At 38.5% G+C, this 22,724-nt stretch overlaps 2 protein-coding genes across 3 annotated transcripts in view; one reads left to right on the forward strand and one right to left on the reverse strand.

Annotated features, from left to right (window-relative positions):
* PDHX (pyruvate dehydrogenase complex component X) overlaps positions 1-263 on the reverse strand; it is a gene marked incomplete at both ends in the record, with an annotated part of 72,842 nt that extends 72,579 nt beyond the window's left edge. Inside the window, one exon of one of the 2 annotated variants that reach the window (XM_079709516.1) lies at positions 43-263. In XM_079709516.1, coding sequence (XP_079565642.1) covers positions 43-196 — 154 coding nt within the window. The remainder of the gene's footprint in view (positions 1-42) is intronic. The other variant, XM_079709517.1, reaches the window with a different exon arrangement.
* Positions 264-564: 301 nt separating this feature from the next.
* APIP (APAF1 interacting protein) lies at positions 565-18,849 on the forward strand (the record flags this gene model as incomplete). Its single annotated transcript, XM_079708361.1, has 7 exons — positions 565-621; positions 7,612-7,712; positions 12,083-12,131; positions 13,368-13,485; positions 14,919-15,054; positions 17,755-17,922; positions 18,544-18,849. 7 exons carry the CDS (start codon positions 565-567, stop codon positions 18,641-18,643), a joined length of 729 nt encoding a protein of 242 aa, XP_079564487.1. The 3' UTR covers positions 18,644-18,849.
* Between the last annotated feature and the right edge of the window lie 3,875 nt (positions 18,850-22,724).

Below are 22,724 nucleotides of genomic sequence, written 5' to 3' on the forward strand. Positions count from 1 at the left end.
TTGCTCAGATACACAGAAGCTGAGCGAGCCCCAACCACTCACCCCGCAGCCACTGCGTGCTGTGAAACCATCTCCAACTAGCTCCACGGCCGGCAGACCACCCAGAAGCCCCCTTAACCAGCCTTGGGCTTCGGCAGAAGCCCAGAAGGCAACGCAGCAACCGCTGATCACAGCCTAGCCTCCAGGAGGCCGCCATCTTCCCGGCCTTCTCCCGGGCTGCCCTCTGCACTGCCTGATCGCCCAGTCATCAAGGCCCTCTCAGGCCCCGCCTCCCACCCTGTTGGACGCGCCCCCTGGACTCCAGCCGCCCCTCTGAGCCTTGGAATCAAGCTCTTCTAGCCCTGCCTCCAACCGCTTGGCCCCGCCTCCCGGTCAGGCGGCTCCGCGGTTGGGTCTCCAGGCAGCGAGGCCCTCCCAGACCCGCCTTTCGCCTTGTCCGCCCCGCCCCCGGGGTGCCCTCAGGGCCGCCTGATTGCAATTCGGCCCTTGCCGCGTCAACCCAGGCGGAGCGCCAGAAGCAAAGCCGTGAGAAGGTTGGAGGGCGCGGTACCCCTCGTCCGGGCCATGTCTAGCTGTCACGCTCCGGAGGGAGGCTGTTGCTCACTGCAGTGTCGCGCGCAGGTAGGGGCGGGGCCACCGATGCACTCTATTCCCAGGAGACGAGGTGCAGGTCGGGTGGGGCTTCAGGCCGGTCCGGATGCAACCCCCGCGCGCCGCCGCTCCCGTTCCTCGTGCAGACCTGAGGCCCCGGGCCCCGAGGCGGGCCTCCTTCCAGCGCTGGGATTCTTTGATGGCGGGGGTTGGGCACCAGACGTTGAAAAGGGAAAAATAACGGAAGAGAGCGTCGGGCGTCTTTCGTGTGTGTTTCAAAACAACTTAACATGAAGACAGACCAAGCTGGGAAACGTGAAGCTCTGGAGTGGAAATGAAGCTAAGACTGTGCTCTCGAGCTTCTTTTCTGCGCCCTGGCGACCAGCCCGACGTTTGCCGCCTAGTAGATACTCGGAAACGTACGCCGAGCCAGATCTGCGGACTGTAGCCGGCACTTTTCATCTGCACAGTTGCTCTTTGCCTGTCTCGGTTTAGATTGATGATGGGATGATCGTAAAAAGGATTTTTCCTTAAGCAGAAGTCAAAGGAAAATCCACCCTCTGGCTGCACATAACTTTTCATTCGCTTCTGCGCTCTAAGAATTTTATGGAACACCCACGTGCTCAGGGTGGTGATTAAGACAATGGCCTGGGGTCTGGAGGAGAGCTAGACGAATAAACAATTACAATGTGAGAAGGCTTGCTTAAGAGACAGGGAAAGTCCTTATTCCTCCTGTTATTCTCTTTCGGGGTTGAACGCCCCAATTAAAAAGTAGTAACATGACAGATTTTATTGGGAAATACTTGTCAACCACTATCTTGTGTGCATAAGTGACAACACAGATTAGCAAGGTCCCTTGTTTGTTTCCTTTTTCCCACTTATTACAGCTTATTTATTTTTTCCTCTTTTCACTGCCAACTAAAAATTGTCGCACACTGTTTGCCTCTACAAGGTTTAGGTCACTATCTACTGGAGTGGTTGACCTTCAACACACCCTCTGAAAGGAGTTCAGAGAGGAGGTAGGAATGAGATATTCGAGGAAGAACAGGACTTCAGATAGTTATTTTTAAGAGAACATATTATGAGCCCAATTTCTTGCATCTTATATCTAGAAAAGCACTAAAAGGATTAAAGGAGACATCTCGTGACCAGCGGCAGACTTCTTGTGATTAACAGCAGGCATCTGCCAAAATGTGTGCTTGATTCCATGTAACCCCCCTTCACTAAAACCACGTCTCTACTGACCTCCCCACCACCCCACCGCTTTAGAGCAGTTCCTCAGAGCTGAGAGGCTCCCTCCTGGGTTATGGTCCTCAATTTGCCCCCAGTTAAACTTAACTGTCACATTGTGCATTTTTTTTCAGTCGACATCGTTTTTTTTTAAACTACCCCCTAGCGTATAAACTCTTTGAGTGCAGAGACTTTGTCTTGTTCATGGCTGAATTCCCAGGAAGTGCTTGGTACATCGACACTCAAGGAATACTTATGACTGATATCACTACCCACTTAGCTACTCAGGCAACTGAAACTTAGAATTCCTCTAAGCCTTCCTTTTTTTCAGTCTTCTTACCCAAAGCCCATCCTTTCTTTTTAACTTCTTAATTATCTTCCAAATCCATCACCACCTTACAATTTCATTTTGAAATTATTTCCACAGCGTTCTTCTGGTCTGGTCTTTTGCTTCCTTGGTTGTCATGCTTCAGCCTCTTTATTGCCACTGTAGATACGTTTCAAAAACAAAGTATGATCCTATCATCTTCTACTTAAAACTACTCAGCAGTTATCAACCATCTATAGCATAAAGTGCAAACTCCTGTGCATGGCATGAAAGGTCCTTACAGTCTTTTTCCTTCCCCCCTCCATCCCATAGAACCTAATTCCGGTTCCAGCTACTCAGTTCTCTCTGACTGAAATGCCCTTTCTCCTCTTCACCTACCTGCATGCTCGGCCATCCTTCATTAAAACTTAGCTCAGCATCCCTTCCTCTATGAAGCTTTTCCCAACTCCTGCCCCCTCCCACCAGTAGCTTCTGTTACCATAATGCCCTGGATCATCTTGTTTTATATATTGCTTTGTCGTTTCACAACTGTTAACTTCTTTACTAGAGTTTGAGCCCTCAAGGGTAAGGATTTTCTCTTACTCGTATTTATTTCTTCAGGGCCTTCAGTAAAGGTTTGTTCAATGAATGAATGAATGAGAGGGCTATATAATAGATACCAAAAAAAGGTACACAGTGCAAATGCCATGGCACAGAGTTTGAGGAAGGATCACTTCCTGTGGAGATGAGAGAAGGAATCATAGGGGAAGTGGGTAGGAAGCCTGGTGTAAAGACTGACAAGCAAGAGTTTGATAGCTAGAGGTGGGATAATTGGAGATCCAGCATGAGCATTAACAGTGCAAAGAGAAAAAGATGTATTCTTGGCTGGCAAGAAAATGTGTCTTAGTCATCTATTGCTGCACAGCTAGTATCCCAAAACTTAGGCTTAATGCACAATCATTGTCTCACAGTTTCTGATGATTAGGAATCCAGGAGAGTTTAGCTCAGGGTTCTGGCTCAAGGTTTCTCATGAGTTGGCCGTCAAGCTGTCAGCTGGAGCTGCAGGCATCTGAAAACTTGACTGCAGCTGGGATCTGCTTCCAAGCTCACAAAGTTATTGCAGGCCTCTGTTCCTCACATTTTATTGGCTGGAGGCCTCAGTTCTTCGCTCTATGGCCTTCTGCATAGGCTGAGTACCCTTACATCATGGCAGCTAGATTCCCCCAGAGCAGGTGATCCAAGAGAGAGCAACCAAGACAGAAGCTGTAGGCTTTAGTAACCTGCCATCAGAAGTGACATACTGTCACATCTTAGTCTGTCTTCACACAGACCAGCCTGGTACAATGTGGGATGGAACTCTACACGAGGATGCGAATACCAGGAAGCAGGGATCATTAAGAGCCATCCTGGAGTTGATTACCACAACTAGGTTGACTAGAACTGAGAGATGTATGTAAAAAAGTGAAAGAAAATATGTGAAAAATTAAATTGGAGCAAGAAAGCAGATGGACTTAAATAAGAGACCCAGGGGGTGATATTTGAACATTAAATGATTTGAGGAAGGGAGTTCAGCGATCAAAGTGTGTTATTATTTTAGTACTAATAATAGAGTGAAGGATAAGCTGGAGAAGAGAGAGAAGAAAAAGGAGAAATTGTAGGCAAGGAGACCAAATAGGAAAAAATAACTTTAATCCTCCCCAAATATGTGTCCGTGAGAGCTTTTACTCAATTCTGGCAAAATAAGAAAAATAAGGAGGATGGTAAATTGAATTTCACAGAATTAATTGCATTCATTTAAAGGACTATGTTTCATTCTGACCTTATCCTTCCTGCTCTTTTTATGTTAAAAATGCACTTTCCTTTTTGAAAAATGTGATAATGGATGGTTAAATATAACCAATGTCATTAACTGGTAACCTTATGTCAGTCCCTAAAATTTAAAAAACAGCAACAAAAACTACCGGTCTTGAAATTCAGAAGTCTAGGAATCACTGATCCAGATTATTAAAATAAGGACACTGATAGCCAGAAAGGGTCACAGACTCGCTGTAGTGGGGGTCAAAGCTAAAGCCAGCCTCCTTGTCTTCTGATTTCTAGTCAGTGCTTAACTGGTAAGAGTTTTTGGTTTTTTTGTTTTTTTGCGGTACGCGGGCCTCTCACTGTTGTGGCCTCTCTCGTTGCGGAGCACAGGCTCCGGACGCGCAGGCTCAGCGGCCATGGCTCACGGGCCCAGCCACTTCGAGACATGTGGGATCTTCCCGGACCGGGGCATGAACCCGTGTTCCCTGCATCGGCAGGCGGACTCTCAACCACTGCGCCACCAGGGAAGCCCTGTAAGAAGAGTTTTTAAGTGTAATGAAGGTAGGAGGGAGAGATAGGGCTTTGAGTGGAGGTGAAGTTGCAAAGAAAACCAGTGTGCAGAAAGGAGAATGAATCAGAAGTGCAGAAGGAAACAAAGACCAGAGACAGAGAAAATGCTGACACCTTGACTGTGCCTGTATCCAGTCCATTCTTAGGCCAGTGCGAGGAAAAATTCTGCAAGACTGAAATGATCAAAAAAGACTACTAGGTGTCTTGGGGCTATCTTTACGCTATTTTACAGGTCTGTGAATTGTAGAATGCTGACAGTAATGCAGATGATTATTTTTCATAGAAATGCAAGTCGTGTTATAGAGATTCAACTTATTGCTGCAGCGGATATTGTCCAGTTTTTCTATATCATTTATTTGTAAATCCAGGATTCCTGATTATTTTTATGTGTGTGTTTTGAATTCTCTTTGGACACCGTTGTATCATCTTTTTGGTTCCCTCATTTAGCTGATGGGCTAAATACATTTGACACGTGTTCATTTTATGTTTGTAAGAGTCCCTTGGGAAAACCTCTGAGGAATAATGCCTCTATTATGCTTAAATTGAAAGAAAAGGTGGGGGAGGGGATGAGAGCCATTGTTGGCTGTGAGCAGGTATCTCAGTGACATTCGAAGCTGATTTCCTTAAAATAACTAGATTGAAAAATTGGGGAAATGAAGTATTGATTCAAAAACTGTTTAGGCTTTAGTGTTTTGAAAGTATATTCAAAATACTGTTAAATGTTTCTTCCTCACTGTATGGAACCTCTACTGTAAGAAGTTGATTGTAATCCATCTTTAGATATGTCTTTCAAAAGTCTTATTCTAGCAGACCTAACAATAACAGACAAGTAATATTGATATTCAGGGAAGAGCTAAATACTAACTAAACCTTTTCTTTCTTGTGAATTCTTATTAAAATACATATTTTAATTTTTACTTTTCTTATCATTCTGGATAACTTAAATGACTGCATTTTTACTAAATATATCTCTGTTGGTTCCTGCTGCTAAGTGATTATTTTTCTTGAAATTGTAATTTTGTGGGTTTGAACGATTGAATGAAACTTTACTAACAACAGCTGCCTTACTATTGTTATTCCTGTAGCATGAAGCAGGCTAATTGTTCTAATACCTCAGTACTGGAAAGACAAAAGGGAAAGGGGCGGCCCTTAATAACAGACTGTTTTCTATAATGTTTGCAACGTGCCCTGCAAGTTGATGGTTAAGGATTGGAAAACTGCAGGAGTCTTCTCATTAGCTGTAATTTAATATGTAATTAAATATCATATCCCTAAAAAAGGAAATAGCAAATTATACAGGGCATGGGTAATTTTGGCTAGATTTCATAAGGAAAGATATAAGAAAGACCAATATAACTTTATTTTTAATTTTAATTCAGGAATTTTTAACTCGTTAAAATGGGAAGGAAACGAATGTTGACTGTGTCACACATTGTGCTTCATGCTTTGTATCCATTATATCTCATTTTAATCCTCATAATGTTCTTATTTAATGGATGAGTAAACTGAGGCCCAAGGTCACGTAAGCAATAAATGGTGTAATATGGATTTGCCTTTGTGTCCATTAACTCCTAAGCCTGTGTTCAATCAGAACTTTTAAAAAATGTCAACATTCCCATGTTTTTAATTTTATATTTTTAAGTCTACTCCATCAAATGATCATTCGTAGTACTTATCTAAAATAAAATGTCTATGTAAAATATTAACAGTGAATTTGGGAAAATATCATAACTTCAGAAATCCAATTAAATAGCTGAAAATTTAGTCTGTTCAATAATAATCCCTCTTTGGACTCAAAGATGTTTTTTTCCCCTTTACCCAGTGCCAAGATTTATATATGCAGGTTTGCTAGCTGTGCTTCTCTGCACAGTGTGACTACTTGTTCACTTTCACCTAGAGGGTATAGCCCCTTGGGGTCCCATGCATATGTAGGGATTTTCTATTAGATGCCCTATTTTGAGCACACCCTAGGTTTTATCTTGTGTTTCTAGTGACATGCATAGCTATCAAAATTGAAGAGGTCACCAGAGATTTACAAATACCTTCAGGGAAATTAGGGCTTTGGATCTCACTTCCCTCCCAGGTAGACTCACTGTTGTTTCTTTTATGGCTGTGAAACCTTATTTTCTTGCCAGCTCAACAGTATATTTTGAAATATTTTTTGAATGACTTATTCAACAGTTTTACTTGTTTTCAAGGTAAGCGTTGTATATTATACTGCCAAAATGGAATTCATTGTATTTCTTTATTATAGTTTTTGTTTTCATTAATTTTAGCTTTATAAAAGAGGGGGAAATGCCTTGTTTTGTTTTCTAAAGAAGTAATCATTAGACATTTAAAAGTAAGGCTCTTATTTCAACTAGATTTATCGTACTGATCATTTCACCATTTATACAAATATGGAATCATTATATTGTACACCTGAAACTAATATAATGTTCTATGTCAATTATACCTCAGTATAAATAAATAAATAAATAAGGCTCAGTGTTTATCCCAACATATATCTTCATAGGATTGGGCCTAGAAAGTATTATGATTGTTTCTGAGTGCTTTTTATATTATTTTCTTGACTTTATAATTCCATAATAAGTATATATTGCTTTTGTAATAAGAGAAAACAATACAAGTGCTATGAAACAAAGGACATTTTTAGAATAAAAATAAAATTGAACCAACGCAGATAATAAACAAATAACTATGATAGTATATCATGTATATCATGCCTTAATTGAATAAGATGTTATGTGTAAAGAAATTTTCTGGACAGACTGAAGCATGTTCCTTTCAGCACTAGATCCCATTTTATTTCAGCCATTTCAGTAGATACTTTGTAATATAATCTGGGCATTTCTCCACCTTGTTCTTGCAGTCTGTTCCATAATATTAGACTGTATGGCCCTGAATAATTCTGGTTGCAAAATAATATAGTAGATGCACATTCCAAACATTAAAAACAAAATATATTTTGTAATAATTTTCTCCCTCACTGTACCCTCTCTATGGTAGATTTTCTTAAACTTCCTTAAATTGGTTTCTTAATAGAGATAGCATCTAGAGTAGTCATTTGATAAAATAATGTCTATTTTAGAAATCATTATCTTCTTTTTAAGGACAAGGAACATCCAAAATACCTGATCCCAGAGCTCTGCAAACAGTTTTATCATTTGGGCTGGGTCACTGGGACTGGAGGAGGAATTAGCTTGAAGCATGGGTAAGTTTCTGGCTGATTTCATTTCTGAGAATTCTCCATATAAGTAGACCACAGAAAGCCTAACATGTATTATGTACAAAGAACAACCGATGATCAGTTTTATGATACTGAAGGTATTTAGTTTCTAAATAGAGAAATAGGTATTTGCATAACTGAATGGAATAAGTGTGCAGATGTTGCAGATATAATAAATATCTAAGGATTTAAGAACCATAATTTCTAATCAGAATAATTTGGTCCCCAGTCCATGGAGTACCAAAGTTAAATAACATGTTGCTGGGTATGTTCATATGTCTGGAACTACGAAGGGTCCCCTCTAGATAGACAGGATTTGTTTCAAAGGTTCAGATACATATTTTAAAGTCACTTAAATACAGATTACTAACCACCTAAAATTCTAAAAATTACATTTTTTTGAGTCCAAAAAAAGGCAATATGCCTTTCTAAATACATGTATCATTATTAATGGACATAGCACCTGCAGGTCCATGTTGTTCACAGGACAAAACAAGAGGTACTGGCCTTGAAACAGAAGGAATGAATAGTAGTTAATTGTTCTTTAGACTTACTGTCTTTCCTTTAAGAGGGTGAAGAAATAAGTAACCTACTAACAATGAAAATAGAGGTTGTAGAATCTCACTCTCTTAAGTGTTTCTGGAACAGGATTAATGTATTTGCTCCTGAAATATTTTAGGAATAATATTGTCTGGAGGCTGAATGTTAAAACTGAGTAACTTGATTTATTTCTTTATCCTAATTCACTTTCTTTAACAAAATTGGATTACTACAATATTTATGTAATGTTGAATTGTTTAGAAAAGAATGGAATGTAAAATGTAATCAGAACATTTTGAACAGGGGATTTTATAGCATACCACAAGATGATGCCATTGAAATTTCATCTGCTTCAAATTACCAAGGAATTCATGAAATATTAATTAAACTGTGGGAAATGACAGGAGAGCCCTTAGTCAACAAATGTCACAGTTCATGTGTAGGGAGGCTCTCAGTCTGGAAACGTCCTGTTCCACATGGTATCAATACATGGGACATCCGTCACGTGCATCCTCTCTTACCATCAACCCAGTGCTAATGTGTCAATCAGCATTTTGCAGGTTTTCAAGTTATCTTGCCAAAACTTTCAAGTTGATCTGTTCACAGCAAAGTCCTATAATAACAACACTTGTTATCGTTTCATTTATTCATTTAGGAGTTGAGTCCTAGTAATTTGGTTTCTCACCTGTATTACTTATAATAAATTATATTCTAAATATTGCCTTCAGTTAACTGCTTTTTTTTTTGCATTTGCAGAAATAGTTTGTATATGTACAAAAGAGAGCTTTCTACCAAACTGAGTTAAAATAACTTTTCCAACTGGCTCAAAAAAACAGCTAAGTTAAAAATAGAATGCAGGTAAGGGACCACTGCAGATCTCAAGACGGAATTTTTTTGATCATAAAGACATAAAAGACTATGTTCTTTGTAAAACTAAAATTCTTTGTAGAACCATGCACTAAAATTATGTGTGGTCACCCTAAAACACTCACTGGCACCTCTTAAAATTAATTGGCTTTATGGCACTACAGTCAATTTATAGGGAAGTTGCATTGTGTTTGTAAAATGCTTTTTCCTCAGCTTCTTAATTGGTGTGGAGCCTCCTGGAGGTCACAGGTGAAAACAGCCACAGTTTTATGGCGCTGTATTTGGAATCTTACTAAATTTTTGCTTTACAGAGTAAAATGGGTAATTTGTAGTAACATGTTGAATTTTCTCCCTAATATTTAAATGACTTCATAGACCCATATCAATAATTTTATCAGCAATATTATTCTCATGTTAGTGAAAGTTTGGTTTTCTTTATCTGATGCTTAGAGCGGATAAATTTGGAATGAAGCACAAACCCAATAGGTTGTGTTTCCAGAATAATTCTAACATTAAGCCCTTTAGGAAATATGAAATTATTTACTGATTCCAAGGTTTGGCTACTATCAGTTCAGCTGATGCTACTGGTGTATGGTGCCAAAAATGTACATAATAAAAGATAGCTTAAGACACATATAAAAGTTAAATCAGAAGGAAGAAATGGAAGACCAAGAAAATAACAGTAATCAAGGCAATTCCAGGATACTGAGCAGCCATTGTGCGTAGGCTAGATTCCTGTCTTTCATAGCATTATATTTTTATGTGTCAGAGACACTAATCCTGTTGTATGCTATTAGAATTAAAATTAATAAATCTATATTATAGACAAGTTAATTGAATCATAGTAAGGTTTAAAGGATTTTTTTAAGTAAATAAAAATAGAACATGTATTATAAACTCTTGTGTTTTGTTCCCCTGCTCACCACATTGTGAAAGATCAGGGAGTATGGAGAAAATAAATTCTAAAACTTAATACCTTGAAACTCAAAATGCTTTTGTTTGTGGCTTAGAGTACCAAGTAAATACTTCACTTTTAGTCTTTGGCATGTTTCCCTCCTAAAATAAAAGCTCTGTCATCTTTGTATTAATATTTTTATCCACGTATCTCCTTCTTTGTAGGTATAGTTTTTTCTAAAACCTGTTTAGCTAATCTTTTCATTACTCAAAGTTGATCAAAGTCTCAACTGATTTCCATTTTATAAAGGCAGTAATAAAAATAGGTTTAGCGGAAAAAAAAAAAGAAAAAAAAAAGAAAAAAAAGAAAAAAAAAAGAAAAAAAAAAATAGGTTTAGCATACCAGGGAATTCCCTAGCGGTCCAATGGTTAGGACTCCACTATTTCACTGCTTAGGGCACAGGTTCAATCCCTGGTCGAGGAACTAAGATCCCACAAGCCATGCGGCATGGCCAAAAAAAAAAAAGAAAAGACATTTAGCGTACCAAATTATTTGAACAAACTGAATAAAAACCCTGGATTTTCCCACTTTGTAGGTGGAGTTTATTTACCAGCAGACTGTTTCGAACTTTATTTGAGTCTGTTCCCAGGACTGCATAAATATCTCCGCACACAGGAAGACCTACAAGTCCACTTACCAGCGGAGGTGACTGGACTAGGTACCACACGTGATTCTAGAGTCTCTTTCAGGTTACCATGTTACATGAGGACAAAAGATTTGGATCCCTGGTATTTATAAGGGGCCGTTTTAACAGTAATGATCCCTATGCATTCCCACTGGTTCCAGAGGAGTGCCACTTTATGGTTTTCTTATGCAACGAAGTTCTAAAGCAATAGCTACTTTGTGAAAATGAATGCTTGAACAAAGCTTACTCTGCTTTGGATTTCACTCCCATTATCAGGCATTTATTTTCTAGACCTTAATTTACCAATAGATCCTTAAAGGAACTTTCTTAAATTTTTGTCAGTTCCAAGTCTATAGGTTTATTAGTAACCCCAACTTTGACAGCTCAATTCAATATAGGCAGTCATCCTCATTTTCACTGGGAAACAATATTTATTCAGTGTCCCTACGTCCATGCCTCAGTGGCAGAAGCTGGAGCGTGCAGGTGCTGGTATTTCATTCATTTGCATTATGTGGCAGTTCTTTAACACCCTCTGTCAGCAACTGAAACTGATACATGAGCCAAAGGACCTTTGTTGAGGGTGGAGAGAATTTAGAGAAGATTTTAGATTAATTTCCAAAGCAAGTTTGAAAGCACCTTGTGGTAAGTGGTACTGCTATAGCATCTCCCTTAGCACAATGTGCTGTGTAACAGAGAGATCTCCAGATGTAGCCATGCCTTTTATATTTCTAACTTTCTGCAATTGTTCTGGCTTTGTTAGCAAATATTTTCACAAGATAGAAGTGTTTTTCAATTAGGAAGCATATACTGTTCCACCCAAAAAGTAGCTCAGTGTTAATGCTGTAATTTAACAAACCATCCAGCAGAGGTCTCTGAGCGTCATGTTTTATAATAAGAGCATTTCAAACAATAAAATTAACCCTGATTTCTTGCAAGCAGAGATCTACTCCAAGTGAGCATATTTCCACTGATTGGACTTTAGAATAACTGTGTTCCATGTATAGTAAGATAAACTCTGCTTATTCATGCTTAAAGAAGCTAAAGACTTATGTTTTCAGATTTTTATTTCCCCTAACCAGATAAAAGCCTGGTTACCATTGATTTTGCACCATAAAAGGAAATAAAGAAATATATATGAAAATGTAACAAAAGCAACTATCAACACTTTACTGTGTCACCAGCATTATAAAGAAATTAATTTGGTATTCTTTCTATACAGCCTACACCATTAATTAAATAAAGCAGCTATTTGTATGACTTGATTTATAAAGATAATTAATGATTAGACTGCAAGGGTACACTTGTCTTTTTGCAAAAGCAGAACATTCGAGTTAAATAAATACCAATTTCTGTATTTTGTGTTACCAGCAATGAAATCTACATTGCTCCTTCAGGAGTGCAAAAGGAACGGATTCAGGTATGGTAAAGGGATACTTCTTAAACCCAAATGTCTGTTCTTCTCTACTTGATTATTGTTTTGTGAAATGGAATTAATATTAAAAGAAATCTTAGTTTTGAAGGGAGGTTATATTGTGATCATTTAAATAACTAATCAACAAACATTTGTTAAGTAACTATTAAATTTTTTTAAGGTGGTAAGGATCCTGCTTGCAACCCTGTGTTTTGAATTCTCATTCAGCCTCTAGAGGGCAAAAGTGAATAGTGCAATCTTAAGTCATAATAAAAAATGATTCTAACTTTGCAGCATTATAACACCACCTTTATCAGGCTAATAGGGTAATCAGATTGGTGGTCTCAGATGGGCCAAACTGATTCATATTTAATAATGGCAAAGCTCTTTCAATTTAAAGTTATAAAACTTTGTTTCAACATTTTGAGAAGACCCATTCTGTATTAATGCTGGAATAACACCCAGAATAGAGTTAAAACAAGCACATAATACTTAATTCTGTCTAAGGCATAGTGCTCCATTAATAAAACATTTATATTGTAGTTTGTAATAAACCCTGGCAAACGAAAGTTACACGTCAGAGATATGCATGTATTACTAGGAAAAACCTGTGGATCTACATAATTCCTTAGAACTTTAAAAATAGAGTACGTCATCGAGATTAACATTTCTGAGTACCAGTTAAGTTTCTCAAGGGATAAGAAAATTTTACTCTGTATTTTTTTACTCTGTATTTTTCCTCTTATATTATGAAATGTGAAAAAAATTATAACACCCATCATATAAAATGATGATTATATAGTCTCTCTGAAATATAGCTGTGAAATTACATGGCAAAGCTGAGAAACTAAGTTGATAAAATGACATCAACATCATTACATGCATATTAAATTTTCCATATCACTTTTTTCTTCAAATTCTAAAGGTCGATTTTTTTAGCTTTCTTGAGATGATTTTTATTAGTAGAAAACATTTTTTTATTTCTCAAAATGGCTAAAAAATTTTGAGAGAGAAACTATAATTATATAAATATTTAAAATATGAGTTAAATATGTATATATATTAGCACTGTTTATATATACTATATATAAATGGAATTGTGTATATATATATGTGTGTATATATATATATATATATACATATATATATATGTATATATATATATACACACACACAAGAAAGGGGACATTTCTAATTGATATTGTATAAGCCTTCTTTTTTTCTTTTTCCCCCTCTAAATAGCCTGAAGACATGTTTGTTTGTGACATCAATGAACAGGACATAAGTGGACCTCCGCCATATAAGAATCTTAAGAAAAGCCAGTGTACTCCTCTTTTCATGAATGCTTACACAATGAGAGGTAGGCAGAAAATGTATTCAACGTAAAGAATATTTGCAGAGTAGGCTCCTGTAAATAATGGCAATTATTGTTGTAGTTCACAGTTCTTGAATACCTGCTATGTGCAAGGGCTTTAAATATGTTAACTCATTCAGTCCTCACATCAGCCTCTGTGGGAGGTCCATTATTACTTCATTTTATATATGAGAGGATAGAGGCTCTGGGAAGATTTTCCCAAAATAACCAGCCAGTGAGTATTGGGGCCAAAATTCCAACCTAGATCAATATGATTCCACTAGATTGTCAAATTAGCCAACTAAATATTATATTTACAATCCAATTCCTACTTTTAGTTCAGGGTTATATCTCTGGGAACTTGTAGTAGAAGTTAATCAAAATACAAATGAGGGAAAATCATGCCCTTCACTTCAGTGGGAGTGATCCTCTTTTGAAAAATTTACTTTATGATAAAAATAGGACTCTTACTTTAATTCCCAGAAATTGTGGTAGAAAACCAACCTGGAAAGGTTGATCCTAGAGGACAATGTAAGAATAGGAAAGTATAACTGAAGTACTGGCTCAGCCTTAGCAATGGAGTCATTAGAACCATGCTTTAGTATAGCCCCTGAATAGAATCAATATAGAGTTAGTAATCATGCCATGTGCTGTTCCCAGACATTATCAGCTACTACTGAAAGGATGAAACTTCAGCAACAGGTTCTAACAGCATGAAGAATCTTTCCTAGCAAAAAGCTTAATAAACTTCCCATTGCAAAAATAGCCATTACTGAGTTTTATAGCATACAAGTTATTTTTTAGGTAAATCCCTTGCATCTATATCTTAAAATCCCTACCATCCCCTTATGTTATTAAGATATGGCCTACACTGAAGCATATCTTGGTGATTAAGGGTCAGACTAAACTGGGTTCAAATCCAAGTTCTTCAACTACTATCTGTAGTTGGACAACGTAGTTAAATAACCATGGACAAATTATTTAACATCTCTGAACCTCATGTCCTTGACCATTAAATGGGGGAGATGGTTGTTGTGATGATACGAAGAGATAACATCTATAAAGGGGATTTGCCCAGTGCCTGGCACATAGGAATCCCTAATTGAGTGGTAGTAGTAGTATGATTATGATCTCCACAGTCATTATAGTTTTACTTCAGACTATCTAAAGGATATTTCTTGAGCATGTATAAAGTATCATGCATTGTCCTGATGCTGGATAAAGCTTAATTTTTTTTCCTTTTGCTTTCTGACTTCTCTATCAGTAGTTCTCTTTCCTATCTTCCTTTCTCCCCTCCTACCCGCTGCCAACTTATTATTCCATGCCAAGAAAAACAAGTCCAAAGCCATATACAAATAAGTGTGTGTGTTTATATTTTTTTCTTTAAAAGGTGCAATTTAGTTTTCACTGAGCATGTAACTGTATTCTTCCCCCTCCAGGAGCAGGTGCTGTGATTCATACCCACTCTAAAGCTGCTGTCATGGCCACCCTTCTCTTCCCAGGAAGGGAGTTTAAAATTACACATCAAGAGATGATCAAAGGAATAAAGAAATGTATCTCAGGAGGGTATTACAGGTATTTTCCCCTATTTTTTGCTTAAATAATTTTAATAGTATTTCTCCTTCTTATAATAAACAGGATACTGATCTTTTTATGTAGTTAATGAGATGTTGTAGATCTGTGTTAGATAGTACCCCCCCTTAATGTTATACTTCCAGATCTATTCTCAGTGACACAAATCAGATGCCTTCCCTCCTTTTCCCCATCCCCAACCCAGCCTTGGTAGGTTATTGCCAACATGAATAATTAAATGTTTGTCAGAGTAAAATGCAAAAATCCTGGCTGAGATATCTACAGAGATGGAAAGAGTGTGTTCCTTTATTGAAGAACCCCAAGAGCCAGCTCTCCTCACCTTCACTTTGTCTTCAGGAAGTTTCAGCTCTGACTAAGTCTTATGCTTCATTTTGATCTCATGTAGTATTTCTGGAATATTTTCATTTTTAAAAAAGTTTTATAATTATTTTAATTAAGTAGATCTCTATACGTTTATAATTTTTCAGTGTGGAAACTGGCATAGATAGTATAGAACAGAGGCCTTCTGGATAAAATCAGCTAAACCCACCAGCCCACAAAAATGTAGCAATTATTCGTCAATCTAGAATACAGTGACATGAAGAAACACGTTCCCAGGGCTCAGGGACAGGCTCGGCATTTTGTTTGAATATACAGGCATTCTTGTTCCTGAGCCTTCACCCTTCCCAGTTTCCTAAAGGGGCTGAATCCACTTTGCCTTGTTTAGAGGAAAAGGGTGCCAGTTTTTCTAAAGTGTTCTTGCAGCAATATCTTACTGTTGCTGCACATAATAGACTGTATGTGTTTAAACTAGTGTGCTGAGAAGTTAATTGGACTTGATTTTAGTTAATATTTATTGTGTGCCTAAAGCATTCCTCAGTGCTGGGAAACACCTATTTACAAAAGTTAAATATTTAAATTATGAAAGTGTACATACTAAAAAAAGCATAGCCGCATATTGCCTTTTCCATATCTGGGTCTTGAAGGAGAGGCATTATGTGTGCTATCAGTTTCATCGGCATTTGATTGCTTTGGTGAAGAAATAAAAATAGGTCAGAAGAACATGTGAGATGGTGGGTAGAGGAGCGGAGCACAATAGAGAGCCTTTGGAATTTTGTGGAAAAACAAATGACATGAATGAAAAGATGTCATTTGTTATGCATCACAACGTATACACTTTATATATTATTTTGAATGTCTCAGAATTTAAAGAGTACAAAGTTTTTTGACATGCTTTTGTAATTCTGTTTGAACCTGGCTGGGAAATCAGTAACAGGGTCATTATCACAGCTCAGGGGCAGTGATACTTCATCAGTATTTGGGGAGAATCCTAAGTGTCCAGTTAAAAGAAGGGGCAATAGAAGGTGGATGAGTAAGAAAGGATGGAGTTTTTACATTTTTTATTCTACTTTTTAAAATTTTAAGTCCACCTTAAAAAAAATTATAATAACTTTCAAATGCCTAATTCTTATCGGGGGAGGTTACCATGTTAAATATAGTTGTTGTACCTTTTGGATGCAACATGCCTATGGTAGAGTGAAAAGAATACTGTTTGATGGTCAAAGGACTACCCTGGCTCTGTTCCTCAGGTCTTATTTTGCTGTGAATTATTTTGCACCTGGAGATATTTCTGACTGTTCGGTATATGGTAGAGGAAAATATAAGTTTGTGGTTCTCCTTGCCAATACTAGGAAAGATTTGGGACTAGCAATTTATTCCTTCCACATTTAAGGATATTTTATAATTACCTCTATTTTACTTAAGTGAAATAATGGGCAACCTCATACTGTTCCTGATAATGGTTGGCCAGGTTCTTTATCACATGACAGCTACTCAGTCGGTACCTTCCCTAAAGTAGTAACCTCTGATAATATATGGATAGAACTTATTTTGGTTAAGTTTAGCCATCACAAAGATAGTGAAAAAGCAGATGTAACATTAACAAGGCAAGAGAAATTCATGTTAAAAGGAAAACATGTCTGAGTTTTGATTGGTTGTAAATGACCTCACAAATAGACATAGTTTTACCAGTAACAAGCTTAAATATTACTGCAGAAGCAAAAATGAAAAATGCATATTCTGATTTCATCACATGTACTTACTAAAAATAAGGTAAAGAGGTTCTAATGTCACAGATTTGAGAACGTTCTGAAAATATTGTCATACCTTTAATAGTTAGCTCCAAAAGGTTTTTGCTATCCCAGGGCCATAAACCACACCTGCATTTATTTATTTGTCTATCCAAGACACTTTTGGGTCCTGCAGAGATAGAATAGAATGATTTTGTAGCGTTGGGAAATTCCTGCTTTAATAAGTAGTTCAATTGTTAATCCTTCCTATGCTTCTAATTCTGAAATTTATCATTTCTTATCTCCTGTTAAAACTACTGTGATTCTCTATCCTTCAGGGAAATACTTGTATGATCTTGATAATTTCTTTGTTAGGTTTTGGTATCCTGTACAAATTTCTGCCACTTATACTTAGGATTGGAACAATGCCTGCCAAATTCCCAAGGCGTCTCTTGATACAGTTGTTTATACAAGATACACAGAATAACATGCAACGTCTTGTTCCTAATTTGGAGTGGCTTTTCAGATATAAAGAGAACGTCTAACTTGTTATTTGAAAAAATTATGAATTTTATATATGAATGTCTTTATTTGTTTTAAAAAGGAAAGCAAATGACTTGTTTTGTCTTAATAGATATGATGATATGTTAGTAGTACCCATTATTGAGAATACACCTGAGGAGAAAGACCTCGAAGAGCGAATGGCCCGAGCAATGAATGATTACCCAGACTCCTGTGCAGTACTAGTCAGACGGCATGGAGTCTACGTCTGGGGAGAGACGTGGGAGAAGGCTAAAAGCATGTAAGTGTAAACCGAAACCAAAGAACGTCTGGGGCAAGTCACCACACTCTAAAAGAGAACGAAATATGTTTTATGATTGAAAACGGAGTATGATTTTTTTGTGTGTTACTGGTCAATTGGTTTAAATTTAAATAGTTTATCATTAATTTTTTCTAGATATTTTATTTGTATTATATATTCTTTTGTTAAGAAATATTTTTCAGATTAGCTGTTAGTTGGCAAGGCACTGTGCTCTTTGATACAAAGAAGGAGATACAGATCTTGTTCTCTGAGTTGAGGGCTAGAATAAAGCTAACCCAAGTCGCATAAAGATTTGATGTATTTATTTCAAAAAATGGCACATAATAAAAAATTTTAATTTACATAAGTAGTATATTTTAAACTCCCTTTTATTTCCTGAGAAGTGTATAGTATGGTGGCATGATTCAGTGTGATTCCGTGTTTTAATAATGTTGGAGACAAACTAAGAAACTTTGCCTAGAATTGAGGAAAGAAAAAAAAATCTGCTAGAAACAGGGTTAACTTGATGCAGAAGAAAAATGTGATTGTTAGGATTGGAGAACTCTCTTTTCACTGAACACTTTTAGTTCTTTTTGCTTTTATTTATTTATTTTTTAACAGGTGTGAGTGTTATGACTATTTATTTGATGTTGCCGTATCAATGAAGAAGGTAGGACTGGATCCTACACAGCTTCCCGTTGGAGAAAATGGAATTGTATAAGCCAAGTGGAAGTTTATTATATGTAGAGACAAAGCTCATCTTAATTATTACTTAAATGACTCAGGTATTTTTTTAAATGAATTGAAAATTTCCATGAAGCTATTGATTTGTCACTAAATGCTGCAGATCTTCTGACACTGGATGATATTTGCTTATATTCTTGTATTTTAAATGGCAATACAATGGAGTAAAAATTTTATAGTGAATGTTTTTTGTGTTTATTTCTAAACCCCTTAACAGCAAAATATTTTCCTTTAATTTTTTATATATACTCCCAGAGAATTCCTATTACTCTTTAAAGTTGTTAGGATAATAGAATTCATTGGAAAATGTCCACTTAATTACAGAATGAGCATTTTCTTATTTTAATATTGGTGTCATAAATTTACATGAAAAGTCAAGGACATATATATCCCTCAATGTTGATGTCAAAACAATTTTATAGATTTCCCCTATATGCTGTAGTGCTTCCCTATGTTGTAACACAGGGCACTCATCTTATATTGGGATCGGTTGTAAAATTCAAATCAAGTGATATTAACTCAAACTCTCCTAGCCAAATAAACTGTGACCAACCCAGAGATGTAATCAGAAAGTGCTTTTTTTTTAATGTAGCCAAAAGCAACATCATCTTGATCTTAAGGTTTTATTTGGTTAATGCTTTTATTTAATTGGGAGAGAAAATAATACACCATCTCCTAAATTATAACCTCATACACCCCCTTCTTGGTTTATCGTCTTGAACCATTTGAGTTCATTTACCCCAGTTCTTTCACTCCAGCAAGTCTTTAACTTCATCCAGACTTCCAGTCCCTTGATTTTACCATTTGTCATTGTCCATGACTCCTTTCATATCCTTGCTTCCTTATGAAGCATAGATGATGGCCCAGCATTTTCACCACTTTATTGGAAACATCCTAACCCCCTTGTATCTTAGCCCCCATCATACTCACCTGGCAAAACCCACAGTCCTTGTGAGCCAGTTACTTGGCACCTGTACCAAAGCAGCAAGGCCTGATGGGGAAAAGTACACAACTATGTTGACTGATCTCACTTCAGATTTATGACCACACCGCTCAGGTGGGCACTCCATGCTGCCAAACAAACCTACTACACTTCCCTAGTAAGTTCGTTTTCCCTACCTGGTGACCATTTCTCCTCACAGCTTTATTTATCTGACATCAAATACCCAATCTTCCTCCCCCCATCACTTCTCAGATGGTAACGTCCTCATACTTTCAGAGATAAGTAGATTCATTCCCAAGAACTAACAAATCTTCCCATTTCACGTTTCCATCAACCTTCCTGCTTTCAGCCTTCTTTGCCTCTTTCCTTCTACCGAATTCTAAGTTCGTTCTTCCACTTATGCCTTGGATCCAATGTCCGCTGACCATCTCAAGGGCTTTGCTTTCTGCAAAGATCCCCACATTTACCCCATTTCTTTCTTGCATTGTTAATTGTTTACCCTCTTCCACTGGTATAAAAACATGCTGTAATACCTTTCACGTTAAAATACACAGAGAAACCTTGCCTTCAACCACCCTTCAGCTAACCCCAGCGCCTTTAGAGCAAAGCTTTTTGGAACGGTTATCTGCTTTTCTGTCAGCTTATGTTCTCTCCCTTGCTCCTTGACCCACTCCGATCCAGCCGCATCAGGGCCACTGAAACTGCTTTACCAAGAATAAGAAATCCTCCGCATTCTCATCCTTTTGAATGCTTCCTTTGCTTTCTTTGCTCTGAGTGAAACCTGTCTCTCCCCTGGGGATATAGTTTCCCCTGAAGCTGTCAGTGGTGGTGGTTTTCACTTCCTCTCTTACCCCTGGCAGTGAGGTGAGTGAATTCCTTGGACACTAAATGTCTTTCCCCTCCTCCTTGTTCTATTGTACTCAGCAAACCGTCAGTCACAGATGATTCCAGCTCTCTTCTGACTCCAAACCCATACCTGTGCACCTTAATATGGCTGAAGGGATACACAACCATGTCAAGGTCAAGTGGGCCTTTTAATGCTGCTTGTGAATTTTACTTTGTTACCCTGGTTTCTTCATTCCCCTCCTCCCCTCGACAACGGTGTCTCTCTTCAAACTTCACACACCTCCCTGCATATTCCCTCTTGGCTGATGACCTTGACTGCTATGTCACTGAAAAAAATAGAAACCACCAAGAAAGAACTTGCTTTCTCCTCTGCCTGCATATACTCTTGTGAAGAACTGTCCATGACTCCCACTGAGGCCAGCCTCTCCCCTTAAGCAGTAGATCTCCCAATTCCAAAAACAATTCCCAGTTTCCTGGTGTCTTCCCCACCTTAACTCCATCCTTCCAGTCACCCAGGCAGATAATCTTAGCATCCTGCTTGGCAGTTTCTTTCACAGGCCACATCCAGCTAATCAGCAAATCCCATCAGCTTTAACATTGAGACTAGTCTCTAAGCCAGTGGTCCCCAACAGTTTTGGCACCAGGACCGGTTTTGTGGAAGACAATTTTTCCACAGACAGGGGCGGCAGGAGGTCGGGGTGTGGGAGATGGTTCAGGCCGCTGTAAGGCGAGCAATGGGGAGCGGCAGATGACGCTTCCATCGCTCGCCCACCGCTCACCGCCTGCTGCGTGGCCCAGTTCCTAACAGGCTGCGGACCGGAACCAGGGTTGGGGACCCCTGCTCTAAACTTCTCACTGCATTCACTTACTACCTGGCTCAAGGCCCACCATTTCTCACCTAAATTATAGCAATTGCCTCTAATTTCCCTGCTTTGGCCTTTGCTCCCCACCCTCATCCCTGGTCCCGACAGTGCCTGCTCAACACAGTAGCCTGCATGGCACTCCTCTGCTCAAAACCCAGGCTTCCTGTCTCACAATGAAGGCTCCGATCCCCTCTCACCTCATTCAGTCACTCTCCTCCTCATCTACTCTGCTGCAGCCACTCTGGCATCCTCCTGAGTCTTTACAGCTTTCCAGGCACTTTCACACGTGTTCTACCCTCTTTAAACCTCTTCTTCCAGACACCTGCCTCGCTCATTCCCTCTGCTCGTTCAGGACTTCACAGATCACCTCTGTGCTGTCTTCCCTGATTATTTTATTTTATTTTATTTTCATTTTTTTAAATGCTCCATAGCTTCGGAGTCTTTGCCCTTGCTGGGCCCTCTTCCTGGGATGCTCTTCCCATGTGTGGCTCCACAGTTATCTTCTAAAGGTCTTCCTTGTGTGAATTGGATCCTCTGCTGACCGCCAGCGACACAACAAGGAGGGCTTGCCCTCCCAGCACTATAGGCAAGATTCCATTTGCTAAGTTTGAATCTTTCAAGTAGGGCCCCAGTAAGGGTCCTTCCCCACTCCACACACGCCGCCTGCTCCCCCCAACCCCGGTGTCCTTCAAGTCAATTGAAGGAGACCGAGTGCCGTTCAGAAGCAAAGGGAAGCTTCCTTCCTTGATGTAACAACAGACAGGTGCCAGCTTCGGGTCCAGAGCCTGATTGTGCTTATTTGACATTGCAGCCCCACTCTCCATACCCAGAGCGCTCGCCTCTGCCTGCATTTCCTGTAAAGGGCTCAGAATCAACTAGCATACTATAATTTAATTGTTTATCTTTTTCCCCCCTCACTAGAATGTGAATTCCATGAGGACAGGGATTTTCCTTTGTTTTGTTCACAGGTGTATCTCTAGTCCCTTGAGCAGTATCTAGTACGGAGTTGGTACTCAATAAATATCTGTTCAGTGAAAGGCAAAATGAGTGGCCAGTTCTCTGTATTTTATGCGCCTTTACGGTAGCTTTTTGCCAAAGTGAGTGGCCAGTTCTCTGAATTTTATGCACCTTTACAGTAGCTTCACTGGTGAAGACTCCCTCCTTGAAACTTTTCTCTAGGCTTCCATGACCCCGTACTCATGCGATTTTCTACTTACCTCATTGGTCACTTCTGTGGTTCTTGAATACTTTTCGTCTGTCAGATGACTAAATGTTGGAGGGCCTCGGGACTCTCTGCCCTTAACTGTGTTCTCCACCTACACTTTTTTCCCAGGAAATCTCATTCAGCACCATAGCTTTAAACATTATCTAGGTGCTGATGACTCACTGTGTTTTTTCTCTAGCCC

Source organism: Hyperoodon ampullatus, assembly GCF_949752795.1.
Source record: "Hyperoodon ampullatus genome assembly, chromosome: 7".
NCBI classification, from domain to species: Eukaryota; Metazoa; Chordata; class Mammalia; order Artiodactyla; family Ziphiidae; genus Hyperoodon; species Hyperoodon ampullatus.